This window comes from Carcharhinus amblyrhynchos, chromosome 9 (assembly GCF_965287045.1).
Source record: "Carcharhinus amblyrhynchos chromosome 9, sCarAmb.v2.hapA, whole genome shotgun sequence".
In the NCBI taxonomy this organism is placed as follows: domain Eukaryota; kingdom Metazoa; phylum Chordata; class Chondrichthyes; order Carcharhiniformes; family Carcharhinidae; genus Carcharhinus; species Carcharhinus amblyrhynchos.
Genome location: NC_137332.1, coordinates 22482544 through 22503908, shown reverse-complemented (window position 1 = coordinate 22503908; position 21365 = coordinate 22482544). Strand labels below are relative to the sequence as shown.

The following is a 21365-nucleotide window of genomic DNA, read 5'->3' as shown; positions in this document are numbered from 1 at the left end:
ATGGAGGAGCAAAACAGTTATACAAAAAAAAATTACAGCACAGGGAAAAGGCCCTTCGGTCCATCCAAGTCTGCACCAACCATGCTGCCCGACTGAACTAAAACCCCCTAACCCTTCCGGGGACCATATCCCTCTATTCCCATTCTGTTCATGTATTTGTCAAGTCGCCCCTTTCAATAATATTGGAAGAGAATAAAAATTCACTGGCATCTGTATCCTATAGCTTAGAAAACATTTAAATAACAGAGATATACTGTTCACACAGGAAATGATTAATAGAACTTTATTATTTTACAATAATAATTCAGCCATTTTTCATTATATACAAAATATACATCAAATATATTCACTTATAATTAATCGTCTCCAAGCAAGGAGACATTGTGCAGCTGCAACTAAATCTATAGTTGACTTGTCGAAATTCTACAAAGGAATGTGCTTTAAAACCAAAGGTACTTCTTACGCATTCCGAGCATTCATTCCTAAGTACAGAGTCATCTTTATTTCATGGTAGGAGTGGTCAGGATGCCATGCTCAAAGCAACACCTCTACCAGGCCACTAATGCGCTGAGTGTAATAGAGAAATTAGGATTTTATTTCATGTCTTCTAAGAGATGACAACAGGCCTGCATGTTTTAAAAATTAAGGTCGATCCCTGTGAATCTCACAGAAAATTATATTCAACTGTTTTCCAGTGCGTGTGATAATGCAGACACCTAACAAAATTAAAGGTTCAGATTCAAAGAGCCACACAACTTGCTCATCAACCAAGTAGTCTCAGACTCTCATTGCCACAGGGTCTAGTTGCTGAATCTATCCACAACACAGTGAAGAGGTTTGTCAGTTCATCACTTTGATCAGGGAGGGAGGAAAAGAAGGGAAGAGAAAGGACTTTTCATGTACCTTGCCCTGCAGCTGAAAGTCTATCTGGCTACAGGATAAGCAACATTTTGGTTGAAACTGTTGTTCTACCTTCTTGAAATGCATTCTGCAGGGATGAAAACATGAGGTGAAGAGGGGAAAAGGGAAAAGTGTGCTTGAAATAAAGCCAAAAAGAAAATGTGGTGGCATATATTAATTAGCATAATAAGCTATAAACTCAGTAAATAAAAATAAATTAACAAATGCAAACATCTAATAAAGTTGGACTGTCTGACTTTTCTGCCCACGGATCTGTTGAAGGATGGCCCCAACAGCTTCTGCATTCAAAGCAAGTGCACAGAGAGGAATAAGAAGATTGAATCATATTAAAATCAATACTTCTTTCTCTCTCTGCGTGTGGAATACACTACATCACAGTTTCTTGCCTTGAGCAATTGAAGAGTAACAAATGTGAATGTAATAAAGCAGATTAGTCCAAAAGTCAATGCAGGTAGGCTTGATGTCTGTTACTGAAGCATGCCAGTCCACAGGTTGAAACATGCAGTATTGATGACAGACTCCAGGTGATAGTACATGGATACAAGCTGAGGTAGAGGGCTGTCACTGTTCTGTGGCTGTGCAGGAAGTGGCTCTCGGAATACAACCTTCAGATTCTGAAAGAGAGAAAACAGCTTCTAATATTGGAATGGGTTGGTATAAACGCACAGCCACATGTATATAAAAATAGTGTAAATTGCTGTGTTCCCACAGCCTTCATAAGCCATAGCCTTCATAAATACACCATGGGCAGAACTTTCTGAAAAAAATTGGTGTATTATTTTCAGTGTGAATATCTGTGCAGTTCCCACCGGGCTGGCAGCATGAACCAGGCCACAATTAGATACTGAAAATTTTATTTCCCCATGTGAAAAACACTGTCTGAGACTCAAAGTGTTTGATTCTTCTGTCCCCAGGGCCATCTGAGTACTTGAATCAAGGGGGGACTGTATTTAAATGGCTCCACAGCACTTGCTATCATTCAAGACAGGGAGATGGCAGCGAGGAAACCTGCTCCGGTGCAAATCTCGCAATATTTAGAGCCATTAAGGATTTGCACCCGTGGCTAATGGCCTCGCCACATCAAACCCTGAGACAAAAGTGCATTCTTCTCAGAAACTTCCTTTGCTGAGCTGTCATTATAAACCAGCCTCCCAACCATTGACCCTCATCGTTCTCCGGAGCAGTGCACTGGTGGCTGGTGAGTCCTGAAATTGCGATTTACTTTAATTCTTTAGCGTATTGCCGGTTCGCGGGGCTTTTTGTTTGTTTTCGCTTTCCGTAGGGGGACCTAGGCGCGGGGGCAGTCGGGAAGGGAGCGCGGGAGCACAAAAAGAAGGCCGCATCGGGAGCGGGCAGCGGAGTGAGGTGGGTGCAGAGTGAGTGCTGCAAGGGCTTTGGCTCACAGGGCTTAGGCGAGGTGAGCTACTGGTCCAATTTTTCCATCTGTGTCCATATTTCTAAGGGTGGTCAAATAAATGGCAGGGTCCCTGGGGAGACGCGTCAGCTGCGTTAGGTGCAATATGTGGGAGTTCCTGGAGACAACACATCCCTGGAAAGTCCACATCTGCACCAAATGTCTGGAGTTGCAGCATTTGAGGGCCCAGGTTAGGCAATTGGAGCTGAGGCTGGAAGATTTATTTTTTGTCAGGGAGAATGAGGCAATAATGAATAGGAACCATGGTCACGAGGAGATCCCAGAGCCTGGGGGGGGGGTGGTGGCGGGATGGGTGGGTTACAGTTAGGAAGGGGAAAAAGAAGAGGAGTAATGGTCCAAAGACTACCCCAGAGGTAGTCTCCCAAGATATCAGCGGTAAGGCGACAACTGGGGTGGAAAGGGCAAGAGAGGAAGACCAGAATGCCTCAGAGGGAAGGAAGGGGGCTGGATGTGAGATAGCGGTGGGGGATGGGAGGGTTAAAGGAATTGATAGGCAGTTCTGTGGGCAAAAGCGGGACTCCAGGATGGTAGTCTGCCTCCCTGTAGCAGGGGTACAGGATGTGTCGGAGAGGGTAGAGGGAATCTTGAAGGGCCAAGGGACCCAGGCAGATGTAATTATACACATAGGAGAGAAGGATGTAGGAAGGAAGAGTAGGGGGGGATAAACGTAGACAGTTCAGGGAGTTGGGGGCCAGGCTGAAGTGCAGGGCCTCCAGGGTGGCATTCTCTGGACTGCTGCCAGTGCCCAGTAATAGCAGGGATAAAAATAATGAGATCCTACAGTTGAATGCATGGCTGAGGGATTGGTGCAGGATAGAGGGTTTTAGTTTTGTAGACCATTGGGAAGTCTTTGTGAGGGAAGGGCACTTGTACAAGTGGGATGGGGAACATTTAAATGAGAAGGATACACATATTTTAGCTGGAGTGTTTCGGCAGAGTTTAAACTAATATGGAGGGGGGGTGGGGAGGAGACAGATAGCTCAGTAGACACTGGGAGTGAGTTGGATGACAGGGTAAGTCTAGAGGAGAGGAAAATCTCCCAGGAGAAGGAGGATCCGAGTGGGCCTGAGGGTCTTCAGTGCATCTGTTTTAATGCGAGGAGTGTGACGGGTAAGACGGATGAACTTAAGGCGTTAATGTTTGCGAGGAATTTAGATGTGGTGGCAGTGACAGAGACATGGTTAAAGGAAGGGCAGGACTGGCAGCTAAATATTCCTGGGTATAAGCGTTTTAGGCATGACAGGGGAGGGTCAAACAGAGGAGGAGGAGTGGCGCTCTTAGTTAGGGAGCACATCACAGCGGTGCAGAGGGAGGATAACAGAGGGGTTGGGAATTGAGTCTCTGTGGGTGGAGTTGAGGAATAGGAAGGGAGCCATTACTACGCTAGGGGTGTACCACGGGCTGCCCGACAGCCCGCGGGCAGTGGAAGACAGTGTACGTAGAGACATTTTGGATAAGTGTAGGAAGAACAGGGTTGTTGTAGTGAGAGATTTTAATCTCCCTGGGGTGGATTGGAAGGTGCCTAGAGCTGGGGGTTCGGACGGGGAGGAATTCGTAAGATGCGTATTGGAAGGGTCCTTGGAGCAGTATGTAGATAGCCTGACTAGAGAGGGGGCTATACTGGATTTAGTTCTGGGTAATGAGCCGGGTCAGGTGGTTGAGGTTGCAGTAGGTGAACATGTGGATAACAGTGACCATAACTCTGTCTACTTTAGGATACGAATGGAAAAAGATGAGTGCTGTCCTAAGTGGAGGGTGCTAAATTGGGGGAGGGCTAGATACAGCCGGATTAGGCAGGAGTTTAGGGATACAGACTGGGATAGGCTGTTGGAGGGCAAGTCCACGTTAGGCATGTGGGAGTCTTTCAAGGGAAAACTGAAATGGGTGCAGGAAAGGCATGTACCGGCTAGGAGGAAGGATGGGAAAAGGTAGGATTAGAGAGCCGTGGATTACTAGAGATATAGAGGACCTGGTCAGGAAGAAACGAGGGGTGTATGTCAGGTCTAAGCAACTGGGAACGGAGAGAGCAGTGGAGGAGTACAGAGAGAGTAGGAGGGATCTCAAAAGGGGAGTTAGGAGGGCAAAAAGAGGGCATGAAATGGCTTTGGCAGGTAGGATTAAGGAAAATCCAAAGGCGTTTTACTCCTACATTAGGAGCAAAAGGGTGGCTGGGGGAAAAAGTCAGTCCCCTCAGGGACAAACGAGGGGAATTGTGCTTAGAGTCTGAGGGAATGGGGGAGATCCTTAATGAATACTTTGCGTCGGTATTCACGAAGGAGGGGGGCTTGATGTCTGGTACGGTCAGATGGAGCTGTAGACCAATTGAAGGAACTATCGATTACGAGGGAAGAAGTGTTAGGGCTTTTAGGTAGCATTAAAACTGATAAATCTCCAGGGCCTGATGGCATTTATCCTAGGCTGCTTAGGGAGGCGAGAGATGAAATTGCTGGGCCTCTGACACAAATCTTTGTCTCTTCTTTGGACACAGGTGAGGTCCCAGAGGACAGCAAACGTGGTACCGTTGTTTAAAAAGGGTAGGAGAGATAACCCGGGTAACTATAGGCCGGTGAGTTTGACGTCAGTGGTAGGCAAGTTGATGGAGAGGATTCTTAGGGATAGGATGTATGAGCACTTCGAGCGTTGTGATCTGATTAAGGATACACAGCATGGCTTTGTAAAGGGGAAGTCTTGCCTTACGAATCTGGTAGAATTTTTTGAGGAGATGACAAAAACGGTCGACGAAGGACGAGCTGCTGATGTCGTCTATATGTATTTCAGTAAGGCGTTTGACAAAGTCCCTCATGGTAGGTTGGTAGAAAAGATTAAAGCTCATGGGATACGAGGCCAGGTATCTAGATGGGTTGAGAACTGGCTTGCTACGAGGAGACAGAGAGTAGTAGTGGAGGGGTCCTTTTCTAGCTGGAGGTCTGTCACTAGTGGTGTGCTGCAGGGCTCAGTACTGGGACCTCTTCTCTTTGTAGTGTATATAAATGATTTGGAAGAGGGGGTAGGTGGTGTGATCAGCAAATTTGCAGATGACACCAAGATGGCTGGATTGGCGGGCAGTGAGGAGCAGTGTCTGGCAATACAATGGGATATTGATAGGCTGGTATATTGGGCAGATATACGGCAAATGGAGTTTAATCCGGATAAATGTGAGGTGATGCATTTTGGCCGGAATAATGTAGGGGGGAGTCATATGATAAAGGGTAAGCCCATAAAGAGTATAGAAACGCAGCGAGACCTGGGGGTGCAAGTGCACAAGTCTTTGAAGGTGGCAGTACCAGTGGAGAAGGTTGTGAAGAAAGCCTATGGTATGTTAGCCTTTATAGGAAGGGGTATAGAATATAAGTGCTGGAGTCTAATGCTGCAGTTGTATAGAACGTTGGTTAGGCCGCATTTAGAGGACTGCATCCAGTTCTGGTCGCCTTACTACTGGAAGGACGTGGAGACTCTGGAGAGAGTGCAGAGGAGGTTTACCAGGATGTTGCCTGGTATGGAAGGACTGGGTTATGAGGAAAGATTGAACAAATTGGGGCTGTTTTCCCTTGAAAGATGGCGACTGAGGGGGGATCTAATAGAGGTATATAAGATTATGAAGGGTATAGATAGAGTAAACAGAGGTAAGCTATTTCCTATGTTAGAGTCACACAGTACGAGGGGCCGCGGGCTTAAGGTGAGGGGGGGAGAGGTATAACATGGATATTAGAGGGAGGTTTTTCACACAGAGGGTAGTGGGGGTATGGAATGCTCTGCCAATTAAGGTGGTGGAGGCAGGCACGCTGGAGTTGTTTAAGAGTAACTTAGACAGGCACACGAGTGGGTTGGAGATGGGAGGACATAGGAGATTGTTTTAAATAAGGTTCATTAGCATTGGGACGTCCCTGGTAATGTAAAAGGATATGGTATGATAATAATGTTTTTTCTCTTTTAATTCACAGGTTTAAGGCAGTCTGCCTTGTTGACCAACGAGGGGCATACACGCAATGGGTCGTACTTGGGCTGCTCTTGAATGTTCGAGGTTGGCCTAGTGCTTCATGTCGTTAGTGTGTGCTTAAACTGGACCAGATGCTGGGCAACACGACAGCTCAGTGACTATCACCATTTGCTGTGCAGACACATGGATTTGGGCCAGTGTCTGTGGGAGTTTGCGCATTCTCCCCGTGCTTGCATGGATTTTCTCCGGGTGCTCCGGTTTCCTCCCACACCCCAAAGATGTGCTATTAGGCTGACTGGAAGTAATAAATTGTCCCTAAATTAGTTTCCCTAAATATGGATTGCCATAAAAACAATAGATAAGGGTCATGGGTGGAGCGGGGGACTGGTAGTATTGAAATGGCGGCGCGGGCTCATTGGGCCGAAGGGCCTGTTTCCCGGGCTGTTTTTGTTCTTTGACTCTGTCTACACTTCCCGCTGCCTCAGCAAAGCAGTCAGCATAATTAAAGATCACACGCTCCATAAGAACATAAGAAATAGGAGCAGGAGTAGGCCATCTAGCCCTTCAAGCCTGCCCCACCATTCAATAAGATCATGGCTGATCTGAAGTGGCTCAGTTTCACTTTCCCGCTTTCTCCCCATAACCCTTAATTCCCTTGTCTGTCAAAAACCTATCTACCCACGTCTTAAATATATTTAGCGAGGCAGCCTCCACCACTTCAACGGGCAGAGAATTCCAGAGATTCACCACCCTTTGAGTGAAGAAGTTCCTCCTCAACTCTGTTCTAAACTGCTCCCTCCCCCTTATCTTGAGGCTGTGCCCTCTAGTCCTGCTGTCCTTTCTGAGCGGGAAGAAGCTCTACCTTTACCCTATCTATCCCTTTCATTATCTTATACGTCTCTATAAGATCCCCCCTCATTCTTCTAAACTCCAACCAGTACAGACCCAGTCTATTTAATCTTGCTTCATAGTCTAACCCCCTCATCTCCGGTATCAGCCTAGTGAACCTCCTCCCTGGACATACCCTCTTCCACTTTCTTCCCTTGGGAAAAAAATACAAAGTCTGATGTCACATACCAATGACACAAGAACAGCTTCTTCCCTGCTTCCATAGGACTTTTGAATTAACTTACCTTGCATTAAATTGATCTTTCTCTACACCCTAGCTATGACTGTAACACAACGTACTGCATTTTCTCATTTCCTTCTTATGAATGATAGGCTTTGCCTGTGTACTGCACAAGAAACAATATTTTTCACTGTATACATGTGACAATAATAAATCAAAACAAGTCAAAATCACTAGGATATATGTAGCTTCAAGGTGACTCATCCTCTGATACAGAGAGTGCCTATTTAGTTGCCACTGAATTGTTCATTCTCCTTACATCAACTGACAATATCACTAATAGAAATGCAAGAGCAGCTCAAGGTTATAGTGACTATTTTCTCCTAATTTCTCTACTCAGCCCCACACCAACTGCATCATTAGGATCAGTGGCTCACTCTGTGTTTACTGGTTCAAAGTTGCATGTCAACAATAAATGGTTTATTGCGACACTAAATTTTGCAATTGGTGCACTGAATCATAGAATCATAAAATCTCTACAGTACAGGAGGCTATCCAGCCCATCGAGCTTGCACAGACAACAATCTCACCAGGCCCTATCCCTATAACTCTGTCTATATACCATGTGAATCCCTCTGACACTAAGGGGCAATTTACCCTGGCCAATCTACCCAACGTGCATATCTTTGCACTGTGGGAGGAAACCGGAGCACCCGGAGGAAACCCATGCCAACACAGGGAGAACGTGCAAACTCCACGCAGCCAGTGACCAGAGGCTGGAATCGAAACCAGATCCCTGGTGCTTTGAGCCAGCGATGCTAATCACTGAGCCACCACGCCACCCTACATACTCCTGCGCACTGCCATACACTCATTTCTTATTCCCTTTATTTAATGTTGTCACATCTCCCCCTATGTGGAGAGGGGAAGTGTAGTTATGCCTTTGGTTATAAACATGTTTCCTGCAGCCCCATGCTGAGAGACACAGTTTTATACAAGCAATGTAACATCTTGTCTATATCACACACAATCTCTCAGATGCTTTGTGATTCTCTGTACCAGAGGTTCCTTTGAGACCTTACCGTCTTTGCAGACTGTGAGTCAAGAAAGATGAAAACAAAGCAGTCAATGAACTTCTGATTCAACACGGCCTGTGAAGGAAGTTACATCACATTGTTATAGTCAAGATGAAGATGACTACAACCCCTCCTGTTTCCCAACCTCAACTACATGATAGGCATACAAAATGCACAGGACCAAAACATCACCACTGCACGCTTCATAATGTATAGAACAAATTAGGATTTTTAATGTAATTTTTAAAGAAATATTCATTCTCAAATTCTTAGCTTATTACATACAGGACTATCCAGTAATTAAGGAAAGGGATTTTTATCCTTTGCGTACTAAATAATGTTAATGCATTAAAAACTATCTGTGCTTCAGGGCGGCATAGTGGCACAGTGGTTAGCACTGCTGCCTCACAGTGCCAGAGACCTGGGTTCGAATCCCGGCTTGGGTCACTGCCTATGCAGAGTTTGCATGTTCTCCTCTCATCTGCGTGGGTTTCCTCCAGGTGCTCTGGTTTCCTCCCAGACTCTAAACATGTGTGGGTTAGGTGGACTGGCCGTGCTGAATTGCCCCTTAGAACAAAGAACAAAGAACAAAGAACAACACAGCACGGGAAACAGGCCCTTCGGCCCAACGAGCCCGTGCCGCCGTCCTACTGTCTCAGTGACCTATTCATGATTTTAGTCTACGCCTAACGTGCGAGGATCAGGGAGGTCCAATTTAGGGACAATTTAGTACCCAATCAATCAGCCTAAAAGCCTTAGCGTCAGGGAGCCTAGCTAGGGTAAATGCTTGGGGTTATGGGGCTAGGATATGGGATGGATAGGATAGAGGTGGAGAGACTCTTCCCACTGAAAAAAGACAGTAGGACTAGGGGGCACAGCCTCAAGATAAAGGGGGGGCGTTTTAGAACAGAGTTGAGGACGAACTTCTTCACTCAAAGGGTGGTGAATCTCTGGAATTCTCTACCCGTTGAAGTGGTGGAGGCTGCCTCGCTAAATATTTTCAAGAAGCGGGTTGATGGGTTTTTGATAAGAGAGGGGATTAAGGGTTATGGGGAGAGGGCCGGAAAGTGGAACTGAGCCACGACAGATCAGCCATGATCTTATTGAATGGCGGGGCAGGCTCGAAGGGCCAGATGGCCTACTCCTGCTCCTATTTCTTATGTTCTTATGTTCTTAGGATTTGGTTGGGATTATGGTCAGTGCAGGTTTGATGGGCTGAATGGCCTCCTCCTGCAATGTAGGATTCTGTGATTCACTAGATATCATTGATTGTGCCTGTCATGGCGAAATCTCTCTCAACGTTTCAAATGTATTTATCCTACAAAAATACATTCCTTGCTCACAGAACATCCAGTGCAGGAATAACAAAAAGGCACAGCTCAGCAATAAGTGGGTTCGATTCTGGGTTTTAACTTACCAGATACTGGATTCCTCTATCTGCATCCACAAAGTGGCGGCAACTCTGGGAGAATCTGTTGAGCAAAACCTTGATCAGACTCTGATACCAGCCGGTACTCATCGACAGGAAGCAATCCTGGTACAAGAGAAAGGGCAGAGCAACAATAAACACAAGGAGGTAATGGTGTAGAAAGAACATTCACAAAACTGGAAAAGGCGAACAGGGTTGGGAAAAACAAATCTTAAAAAAAAAAATCCAATCAGGAACAATTTCCTAAGAATTGAGGAAAGTACCCGATTCACCAGCTATAAGAAACTCTCATAACACAGACAAAATTGATTATAATCATTCAACTGATAACTACAAAACAACCTCTCTCTCACCAGTTGTGGGTCAATCTCAGAAATGGATTTGCTATGCACAGCACCGAGTAACTCTTCCAGCTCAGCAAAGGACAACTTGCTCATCTTGTGTTTGTCTGAAGACAGATGCTCTCCCAGGAAGAGGCGTTGCCAGAGAACATCACGGCGACAGTGGGACTTTGCCTGTTGAACCATCATTGCAATTTGTTCTTGGGCCGTGGCCACCTCTGAAGCCAGCAAAGGGAAGAGTGGAGAGGAGTAGAACAGCTCAGGTGCCATCTTCAATGGTTTCCGGTGCGAATAAAACTCACTGGGATCACTTGTCTCGTCCCACCCATCTGGATCAGTCTCCCTCCTTTCGGGTTCATATTTTTCTGACGGCAATGAATCCCTCGTGAGGTCCAAAGAGTCCCTACGACTTTGCGGCAATTTCTTAAAGCGTCTCATATCAGCTGTTAATCTTGGGAAGAGTTCCCGGCAGCTTGCCATGATCACATAGAAACGTAATCTTGGAAAGAAAAGAGAATAACTTTAAAAATGTAACTTTGCATTGGTATTTAAAGTAAAGAATGGGCTTGAGTCATTCTGGAATTGCAAAAGATATTATGAACATAATAGAGGTGTAATAGGAATCGCAGGGACCTGAACTCAGCCAGCACAAAGGTAAAAATGTTTCATCTTATGCACAAGCAGGAAATCTATATGTCTTCGAAATTTTTATTACTTATTTGTTACCCAGGGAGAATTATAAAGCCCAGTTTTTTTTTTGATTCATTCATGGGACATGGACATTGCTAGCTGGTCAGTACTGATTGCAGCAAGTTGCCCAAGGGCAGTTGAGAGTCAACCACAATGCTGTGGCTCTGGAGTCACATGTAGGCTAGGCCAGACCAGATAAGGACGACAGATTTATTTCCCTAAGGAACAAAGAACAAAGAAAATTACAGCACAGGAACAGGCCCTTCGGCCCTCCAAGCCTGCACCGACCATGCTGCCCAACTGAATTAAAACCCCCACTCTTTCAGGAATCATATCCTGCTATTCCCATCCGAATCACGTATTTGTTAGGATGCCCCTTAAAAGTCATTATCGTAACTGTCGGATATTAGTGAACCACCTGGGTTTTTCCGACAATCGGCAACGGTTTCATGGTCATCAGTAAATTCTTAATTCCAGATATAGGATTTTAATTGAATTCAAATTTCACTATCTGCTGTGGCGGGATTTGGACCCAGGTCAGCTGAGTTTCTGGATTAATAGTGGAGTGATAATACTGCTAGGCTATTGTCTCCCCAGATGCAGCTATGTTTTTTGATGTATTTGATTTTTTAAATGAAGGGTAGTGTAATAATTGTGAGGCTCAACAACAACTCAGCAGGGGAAAGTAACAAAATTGTTTATTCGAACCAAACTTTGGTTCCTCAGCTTCTAGAGGTTAACTGCCAGAATTCAACTACTGCTCATCAAGTTTGGACTTGCCCTTAACCATGGCTCCACATTCTTGGACTCAAGCTTAACCACCACGTGGCATGCTTTGTCGTACTACCACAAATAAAACATGGGCATTTTTAACATGTAATGTTGCAATCAGCTCAGATACACAATTTGCAGACACAGAGTAAAACTCAACTTACCCAGTAGACTGAAAGTTGGACTGCATAATATTAGCAATGAAATATCTTGTTCCCACCATTTAAAAGCTGTACCACATTGATTTAAAATTTCATCAACGTTACACAGCATCCCAAAGGTATCCTAACCCTCTAAAAATTGTATGTGTGCATTTTCCCATATTACTCACAAGCCTTTTCTTGTGCGGTTATGAGAGTGTCAAATATGCTTCTTGAGCTAAATTGAAACTTTATGCTGTGAATGCTCTAATTGGCTGCACTTAGAACTCTGACAAATGGAGAAGGTCATCAGTATGAGCTGTGTCTGAACCCAAAAACTGGAGAAAACAGGGTGCAGAGCGAAGATAAAGTCTGTCTGATTAACATGGTCAATAACCAAGTGTCTTAATATTTAAAGTAACTGACTGAAGCATTGCAGAAAAGTTAAGAACTTTTTCACACAGAGATGATTAGGGTCTGGACATCACTGCTTGAAATGGTGGGAGAGGTTGAAACCCTCATCACACTGAAAAAATGGACATGTCCTCGAAGTGCTGTAACCTGCAGGAAGATGTACCAAGAGGTAGAACGTGGGATTAGACTGCATAGTTCTTAGCCCAGTATGGACACAATGAGCCAAATGGCAGTTGATTTTTTTTTTATGCAGATGGTCTACCCAAATTGTTCCAATTCGGTGCACAGGGATCTGCGTGTCCTTGTGCACAAGTTGCAGAAAACTGGTACAGCAGGTAAGAAGGAAAATAAGTGGAATTTTGGCATCTATAGCTAAAGGAATAGAGAATAAAAGAAGTGTTACTGCAATTATTCAAGGCAATGGTGAAATCACACCTGGAGTACTGTGTACAGTTTTGGTCGCCTTATTTGAGGAAGGATGAAGTGGCTTTAGAAGCAATTCAGAGGAGGTTGACTAGATTCATAGAAAACCTACAGTATAGAAAGAGGCCATTCGGCCCATTGAGTTTGCACCAACCACAATCCCACCCATGCCCTACCCCCATATCCCTGCACATTTACCCACTAATCCCTCTAACCTATGCATCTCTGGACACTAAGGGCAATTTTTAGCATGGCCAATCAATTTAACCCGCATATCTTTGGACTCTGGGAGGAAACTGGAGCACCTGGAGGAAACTCACACAGACACGAGGAGAATGTGCAAACTCCACACAGACAGTGACCCAAGCCGGGAATCGAACCCAGGTCCCTGGAGCTGTGAAGCAGCAGCGCTAACCACTGTGCTACCGTGCCGCCCATGGTATTGATTCCAAAGATGAGGGTTTTGTCTTAAGAAGAGATTGAGCAGTTTAGGCCTATATCTCTAGAAGAATGAGAGGTGATCTATATAAGATGATAAAAGGCACTGACAAAATAGATGTAAAGTGGATGCTTCCCCTTGTGGAGCAACATAGAACAAGAGATCATTGCTTTATGATAAGGGGTAACTGATTTAAAACAGAGGTGAAAAGTAGAAAAATCCTACTTTTCTCAAAGGATCATGAACCTGTACAATTCATCACCCCAGGGTGGGGTGGTTGCTGGGACATTGAATAAATTAAAGCAGGAGAGAGACAGATTTTTAATGAGTAATGATTTGAAGGGTTATGGAAAATGGGCAGGAAAGTGGAGTTGAGGCTGAGACAAGATGAGCCGTGTTGGTATTGAATGGTGGAGTAGACTCGAGAGGTTGAATCACCTACTCCTGCTTCTAGTTCTTAGATGTTCTTATTAACATGAGGTTAACTGCAGAAATACAGCTAAAATATACAAAGGAAAGGGGCATGAAACGTAGACAGTAACTTTCACAGAAACTTCACTGCAATGTTAATGTAAGCCTACTGGTGACTAATAAATAAACTTTATTTTAACATTATTTTAATCCCTTCATCTATTATGAAAGTGCAAACTATTCATGTTTCCATCTCAGTTTCACAGTCTTTGAATTAAGTTCTCATTCCCAAAAGATAAGGTGATCCCTGTATTCTTGGTTTCCCCAGGTCTACTCTTCATAGATCATAGATTATAGAGTCCCTGTAGTGCAGGAGACCATTCAGCCCATCGAGCCTGCACTGACCACAATTCCATCCAGGCCTTATCCCCATAACCCCATGCATTTACCCTAGCTAGTCCCCCTGACACTAAAGGGGCAGTTTAGCATGGTCAATCCACCTAACCCGCACATCTTTGGACTCTAGGAGGAAACAGGAGCACCCGGAGGAAATCCACACAGACACGGGGAGAACATGCAAACTCTGTACAGGCAGTCACCCAAGCCAGGAATTGAACCTGGGTCTCTGGCACTGTAAGGCAGCAGTGCTGACCACTGTGTCACCATGCCAATTTTCAAGGCTGGCAAGTGATGATGCATCAAGGTCCTTGATTCTTTGGAGGCTGCTTGTCTCATCTGCACCTGTGATCAGGAACTTGCATTGTTGGGAATCTTGGGTGAGAAACAACAGGCTATGTTTAAGCACCAGGTTATTTTAACAGTGCCAAATTAAACAATCTCAGCAGGGCCCATGATCATGGTGTCATATTTGGCTCCACATATCCCTATTAAGAAAGGATTATCAGCCAGCATTCCTGGTCCAAACTGAGATCCAGCACTTCCTAGCGGAAATGCCAGTGTGGAAGTGAGATGACAATAGGTCATTTCTTAAGTCTAACACCTCCCAAGTCAAATAGCTGACTGACATTACCATTAGGTCTCATGCATAAATAATATCTACTTGAGCAAGGTCCAGAAGGACATCCAGGAACCATTTAGCAGTAATGGAGCCACTACTTTTTGGTGCAAGCTTAAGGAAAATTAAATTTAAAGACCCTATAAAATTTATAATATTCCGTAACTCAATAGGGTTTCTGGGAAGGTTACATCATATTGTATCATTTTAAGGCTAACTGGGACTGGAATGTTTACAGGCATTACAATCTCCCTGCAGGCATATAATGTAACATTGCATGCATAATGCTTTGTTGAACATGGCCAGTGTATTATATAATTTTGAATTTGTCTTTAATCTTTATTTTGAAATCTTTTATCACATAATACACTGGGAGAAATGAGCTTATAGTCTTTGTAGAGTGAGTATGTAGCTATACAGCCAAGATAGAATTCTGATTTGAGCCAAAACAGTCCTCAATCACTGGGAGAGGGGCTGGTGAAATAACTTAGCTACTGAAATGTAAAATTCGGTACGGTCTGAATATCATCACCCACGTGCAAACACTGTCATTCAAAGCAAAGTGAATCATTGGACACTATGATCCTGTTGCAGTAACTGCTCGATTACCTAGAAATTGAAATCCACATCCTGCATTTTTACCTTAGATCCATTTTCAGAGGGTAGGCAGGAAACAGTTTTGGATGTGGAAGCATGCAATGTGACGTACAGGTTAAGAGAGTGAGGAAGAATGCTTCAACAATAGGTAATCCAATCAAAATATAACCTAATCTGCAGGAATTGCTGGGAAAGATCACGTGGCTAGCAGTCACTTCATGAAAGGATGGTGACTTTCCTCCTGAATACTAGCTTATTTAGTTCCATAAACCTATAAGAAATGAGAAATGGCTCTGATCCAATGAACCTCAATACCTCTCCAAGTCCCCTTCCTTGCATTGCAGCATCAATCAAACTAATGTGTGTTTTTGGCTCTATAAAGATGATTGGCAGATCCTTCCACATATTTCACACTGAGTAAAGAGTTTTTTTTAAAGTTTATTTATTAGCATCACAAGTAAGCTTACGTTAACACTGCAACTAAGTTACAGTGAAAATCCCCGAGTCGCCACACTCTGGCAGCTGTGTGGGTACACTGACGAAGAATTTAGCATGGCCAATACACCTAACCAGCATGTCTCTCAGACTGTGGGAGGAAACTGGAGCTCCCGGGGGAACACAGAACAGTACAGCACAGGAACAGGCCCTTCAGCCTCCAAGTCTGTGCTGACACAGATGCCTCTCTATCTAATATTTTCTTGCCTCTACTTGGTTCATTTCCCTCTAATCCCTGCCTATTCATGTATCTATTCAGATGCCTGCTGAACGTTGTTATAGAATCTGCTTCCACCACCTCCTGCAGCGGCATGTTCCAGGCATTCACCACTCTGTGTATGAAAAACTTGCCGCTTACATCTCTTTCAGATTTCTCCCCTCTCACTTTCAACCTATGCCCCCAGGTAATTGACTCTTCGTCCCTGGGAAAAAGACTTTGACTATCCACTTTATCCAAGCCTGTCATAATCTTATAAATCTCCTTCAGATCCCCCCCCTTCATCCTCTGATGCTCCAATGAAAATAACCAAGTTTGTTCAATCTTTCTTCACATTCCATATCCTCCAACCCAGGCAACATCCTGGTAAATCTCTTCTGCACCCTTTCCAATGTATCAACATCCTTCCGGTAGTGTGACGACCAGAATTGTACACAATACTCCAAATGCGGCCTACTGCATTCTTATGCAAATCCTATGCAGCTGCGACATGATTTTCCAATTCCTATATTCAATGCCCCAACCGATGAAGGCCAGAATGCCATACGTCTTCTTGACCACTTCGTCCACTTGAATCGCCACTTTCAGGGAACTGTAGATCTACACTCCTAGGTCCCTCCATATACTAATATTTCGAAGGAAACCCATGCAGACACAGGGAGAACATGCAGACTCCACGTACACAGTGACCCAAAACAGGAATTGAACCTGGGTCTTGGCACTGTGAGGCAGACCCCGAGTTTTTTTTTATACACAAGTAATTGACTCTTCGACCCTGGGAAAAAGACTTCTAAATGTAGATTTTTTTTTTAAAAATACATACCGTGTAGGTCCTCCAGTCTTAATTCTACTGGGTCATTTGAAGTGATAATCTGGGATTAAGTTATATTTATTATTTACCTTAATAACATTGTTGAAGCCGCCCTAAGCCTTTCTTATGGGCTGATCCATTTGATACTTGGGAATCAGTGTTGCTACCATTTTATAACTTTCCCAATTATGTTTACCTCATTTATACTTTGAAGTATATTGTGAAACCATCTGCAGACTTCTATCTTACATTTACAATCCCAACGTTCTCTTAACTTTCGTAATTTCTCTGCCAGACATTCTGTACACTGAAACAAACATTGAACCTATTAGTCACAAGTCTCTAAGTCTCTCTAATGCTACTTACAGTGTACTATTGATCCACATTTTTAGACCCACATACTTTACTTAATCATAATACTTTATATTAATCAGTGCTAATTTTCATTTGTCTGAAGCATTGTAAATCAGCATAATTTTTTCTGCAAATCTTTAACTGTATAAGTGAAAGGGGAACAAACAAGGAAGACTGGAGATTTTTAAAGACTCACACAGTTTAGTAACTGCAAAATAGACAACCCTGCACTGAGGCCTGGCAATAGCCCTAAATGAGTCTTCCTCAAATTTTCATAGATCCATAGAATTTCTACAACGCAGAAGGGGGCCATTTGGCCCATTGAGCCTGTACTGACAACAATCCCCCCAGGCCCTATCTCTGTAACCCTATGTATTTACCTTGCTCATCCCCCGACACTAAGGGACAATTTCGCATAGCCAATCAACCTAACTTGCACCTCTTTGGACTGTGGGAGGAAATCGGAGCACCCGGAGGAATCCCACGCCGATATGAGAGAACGTGCAAATTCCACACATAAAATCATTTAAGGCCAGAATTGAACCCGGGTCCCTGGCAATGTGAGGTAGCCGTGCTAACCACTGTGCCATCATGCTCCAATTTTCTTAACCTTACCCAATGTAATAAGACCCTATTAAGCATATCTGTACCAATAGTATGATTTGTTAAAAAAAAAATGTGTTCTCACTCTGCATCAATGCTTCAAATGTTCCTCTGCTATGATTCTGATATTGATTGTAAGTACAAGGCAGTTAATGGACTGTAATAATAGTGATCAGATTCAGCCATAGCTCCATAGCTTGATGAACCAGAAAGCCTTCAGAAATGACTTCAAATTACAATTTATAGACAAATCGACCCAAGGGATAATTAACAAGCAGCTCTACTTGTATCTGAAGTTTGTGTCAAACAGCTCTGTACTTAGTAATTAGATTTGTGTAGAAACAACAGATCAGGGGGAGATTTATGTTGGAAAGGCTAGATTAAATTTTAAGTATATATTGTTAATTGATTCTTACTTTGCAGAGTGAAAATTCTTAAAACCGCTACAGTTAAATATAGACAAATATCAACCCTTCACTTATACATAATTATCAAGATCATATCTGAAAGTAAACTGCAATTTCACATTGATGGACTGTCAAAATCTAATGGAGCAAAGGCAAAAACATACCAATAACCAGAACATAACACGGACAATTACTGCCCGACATTGCTAGGTGCATAACACTGCAAAGCACTGTATTTTGGGAATATGTACTAAACTTAACGACTTACAAAAATTAAGAAAAGACATTTACACAGGAAAGGCAGAGGATTTATCACAGGGTATTAGACAGGATGTGGTATGTGACATTAGTCAGCATAAAAACTATTCAGTAAAATAACATTCAACTTGTTCGAAGAATATCAGTTGTAACGCCATGGCTCAAAAACATAATCGAGGCAGGAAAGATTGGTGGTCTAATCCAATTGGGAGCATATGAAGCCTCTAAAATGAGAGTTGGATATTTATGCCCAATTGCCAAATTTATCAAGGATCCCCAAGATTTCAGCTATGAAATTTGACGTAAGTGTCACAGGCAAATCAGCTTTTCACAGGTACACCACATTTGTAAGTGTTTTTCATTACAGTAGCATAGAATCATGCACAGATTTCTATACTGTGAAGGATGGAACACTGTAGAAATACAAATAATCACAAGGGGTGAACTGGAGATTATCTGCTTCCTATATTCGAAACTCTAGGTATTGATAAACTAAGGCCATTAAAATGAATCAAAGAAAATAAAAGATAATCCCATGAAAATCCTACCGTAGCATGTTGCGTTCTGTTTCTGGTTGTTCTTCGAAAGGACCTGCGCTATGACACACCAACAAGGACACATCAAACTCATCATGGTGTCTGATGCCCTCAGAATCTTTATATGATCCAGACCTGAGTGGTGAAACAAAGAAGAAATTCCTGCCAGTCTTTTCATCAACACCAAAAAAAATTCGAAATCATTACTTTTCTAATCTAATTCAATAACCTCACAGATTGTAGTCACCAAAAACAAGCTGGCAAGTTAACATTTCTAACTTGCTCTCAATTGAACCATCTACAGAAACGTATGTGTTTTGCATTATGAGTGGAGAACAAATATAACTAATCCCTGTCCATACTTTCAGTCAATTACATTCTGATTACATCCAAAATCCACCCTATAAGTTAAAAACGGCAGTATTTATAACCTCATTCATTTGGAGTAGGTTGCGCAAGATGGGACACTTCACCGTCGAACAACACTGGTTATGTGGAGTGGATTCAGAGAAATGCTACAAGATTGATTCTAGGACGTAGGGTACAAAGTGATCAGGAGTGATTTACACAGCTGAACTTACTTTCACCGGATATATACTGAAGAGGGACACGATTTGCTTTTTAAATCATTGAGTGATACAGGTGTAAGCACATTATATTTCACACCCAAATCCTTCCCTTCAGCAACATCATTTGAAAACATAATGCCACATTTCACATGCAGCAGACGACTCCCAGCTCTACTTCACAACTATCACTCCCCATTGTCTCTAATTTGCCATGGGACCATAAGAAATAGGAACAGAAGGAGGCCATTCAGCCCCTCAACCGTGCGCTGCCCTTCAATAGGAAAATGACTGATCTGATGTTCCTCACATCCACTTTCCTGTCCTTTCCCTGTAACCCTTGATGCCCTTAATGATTAAAAATCTACCTATCGCCCCGATGCTCTTGTTTGTCTTCCAGTCCAGGAGGAGCAGAAATTGGGATGACCAAAACCATTGTCTCTGGTTCCCACCCCACTTTAAACTCTGTCCCCTAATGACCGACTCAATCCCTCTGTCTGTCACTATCTGTAGTTAAATTAGAGCTTTTTAACTCCAATGTCCTACTCACTGGAGGAGGAGGAGGCTCCACAAATATTCCCATCCTCAATGATGGAGAGGCCCAGCACATCAGTGCAAAAGATAAGACTGAAGCATTCGCAGCAAGCTTCAGCCAGAAGTGCCGAGTGGATGATCCATCTCGGCCTCCTCGAGGGGTCCCCAGCATCTCAGATGCCAGCCTCCAGCCAATTCGATTCACTCCCTGTGATATCAAGGGATGGTTGGAGGGACTGGATACTGCAAAGGCAATGGGCCCTAATAACATTCCGGCAATAGTACTGAAGACTTGTGCTCTGGAACTTGCCGTTCCCCTAGCCAAGCTCTTCCAGTACAGTTACAACACTGGCATCTACCCAACAATGTGGAAAATTGCCCAGGTATGTGCTGTATACAAAAAAACAAAACAAATCCAACCCAGCCAATTACTGCCCAATCAGTTGACTCTCAATCATCAGTAAAAAAATGGAAGGGTCATCAACAGTGCTATCAAGCAGCACCTACTCAGCAATATCCTGAGCATAATCACAGACCCCCAGTTTGGGTTTTGCCAGGATCACTCAGCTCCTGACCTCATTACAGCTTTGGATTAAACATGGACAAAAGAGCTGAATTTCAAAGGTGAGGTGAGAGTGACAGCCCTCGACACCAAGGCCTCATTCAACCCAGTATGGCATCAAGGAGCCCTAGCGAAACTAGAAGCAATGGGCATCAGGGGGCAAACCCTCCGCTGGTTGGAGTCATACCTGGTACATAAGAAGATGGTTGTTGTTATGGAGGGTTAGTCATCTCAGCTCCAGGACATCTCCGCAGGAGTCCCTCAGGGTAGAACTGGCTTGGTCACACCTGTTTGCACATTCAGCCGATGCAGGGCAAAGTCGATCTTGGTCCCTCTCGGTTCAAGCTGGTGCCCGGGCTCCAGCGCCGAAGGGCAAGCACACGGTCATTTGCACGACGGCAGCTCCAGGTTGCCACGCATGCATGTGATGCCTTCGCTGCTGGAAGTGCTTCGCCACTGGTGTTCACATGGCCCCCTCCGTGGGGGTGTCTTTGACAGTGGCTGCGAGGATGGGGCTCACAGTTCGTCATTAAGGTCTGGCTTTGCCTGCTTGGTTACGACGGTATCCTTTTCATGCAGCTGCTCGGCGGTTTGGATGACAGGGGCAGACACGCAGTGGGAGATGGAGGTGACAGCCACGCACTCACGCCGCTTCTGCTGACCAGCCCACTCCTTGCATTCTAGCTGCTCGTTTGATAACTCGGCCACCAGCAGCCGATTCCGCCGACGGGGCAACTCTTACGCTGGACGTCTGCCTAGCCCCAACGATCTTCAGCTGCTTTATCGTGACCTTCCCTCCATCATAAGGTCAGAAGTGGGGCTGAACGTCGATAACTGCACAATGTTCAGCACCATTTGCAACTCCTCAGACACTGAAGCAATCCACATTCAAATGCAACAAGATCTGAACAATA

General features: G+C 44.0%; 1 protein-coding gene across 6 annotated transcripts in view; it reads right to left on the bottom strand.

The window, feature by feature from the left end:
* Positions 1-267: 267 nt before the first annotated feature.
* Positions 268-21365, bottom strand: part of szt2 (SZT2 subunit of KICSTOR complex) — a 216868-nt gene continuing 195770 nt past the window's right edge. For all 6 annotated transcript variants that reach the window (XM_080195317.1, XM_080195312.1, XM_080195316.1 and 3 more), the window contains 5 exons: positions 18802-18924; positions 10221-10707; positions 9856-9972; positions 8445-8513; positions 268-1535 (listed from right to left, as the gene is read on the bottom strand). In XM_080195317.1, the coding sequence (XP_080051443.1) occupies positions 1389-1535; positions 8445-8513; positions 9856-9972; positions 10221-10707; positions 18802-18924 (943 nt within the window). In that variant the 3' untranslated portion in view covers positions 268-1388. The remainder of the gene's footprint in view (positions 1536-8444; positions 8514-9855; positions 9973-10220; positions 10708-18801; positions 18925-21365) is intronic.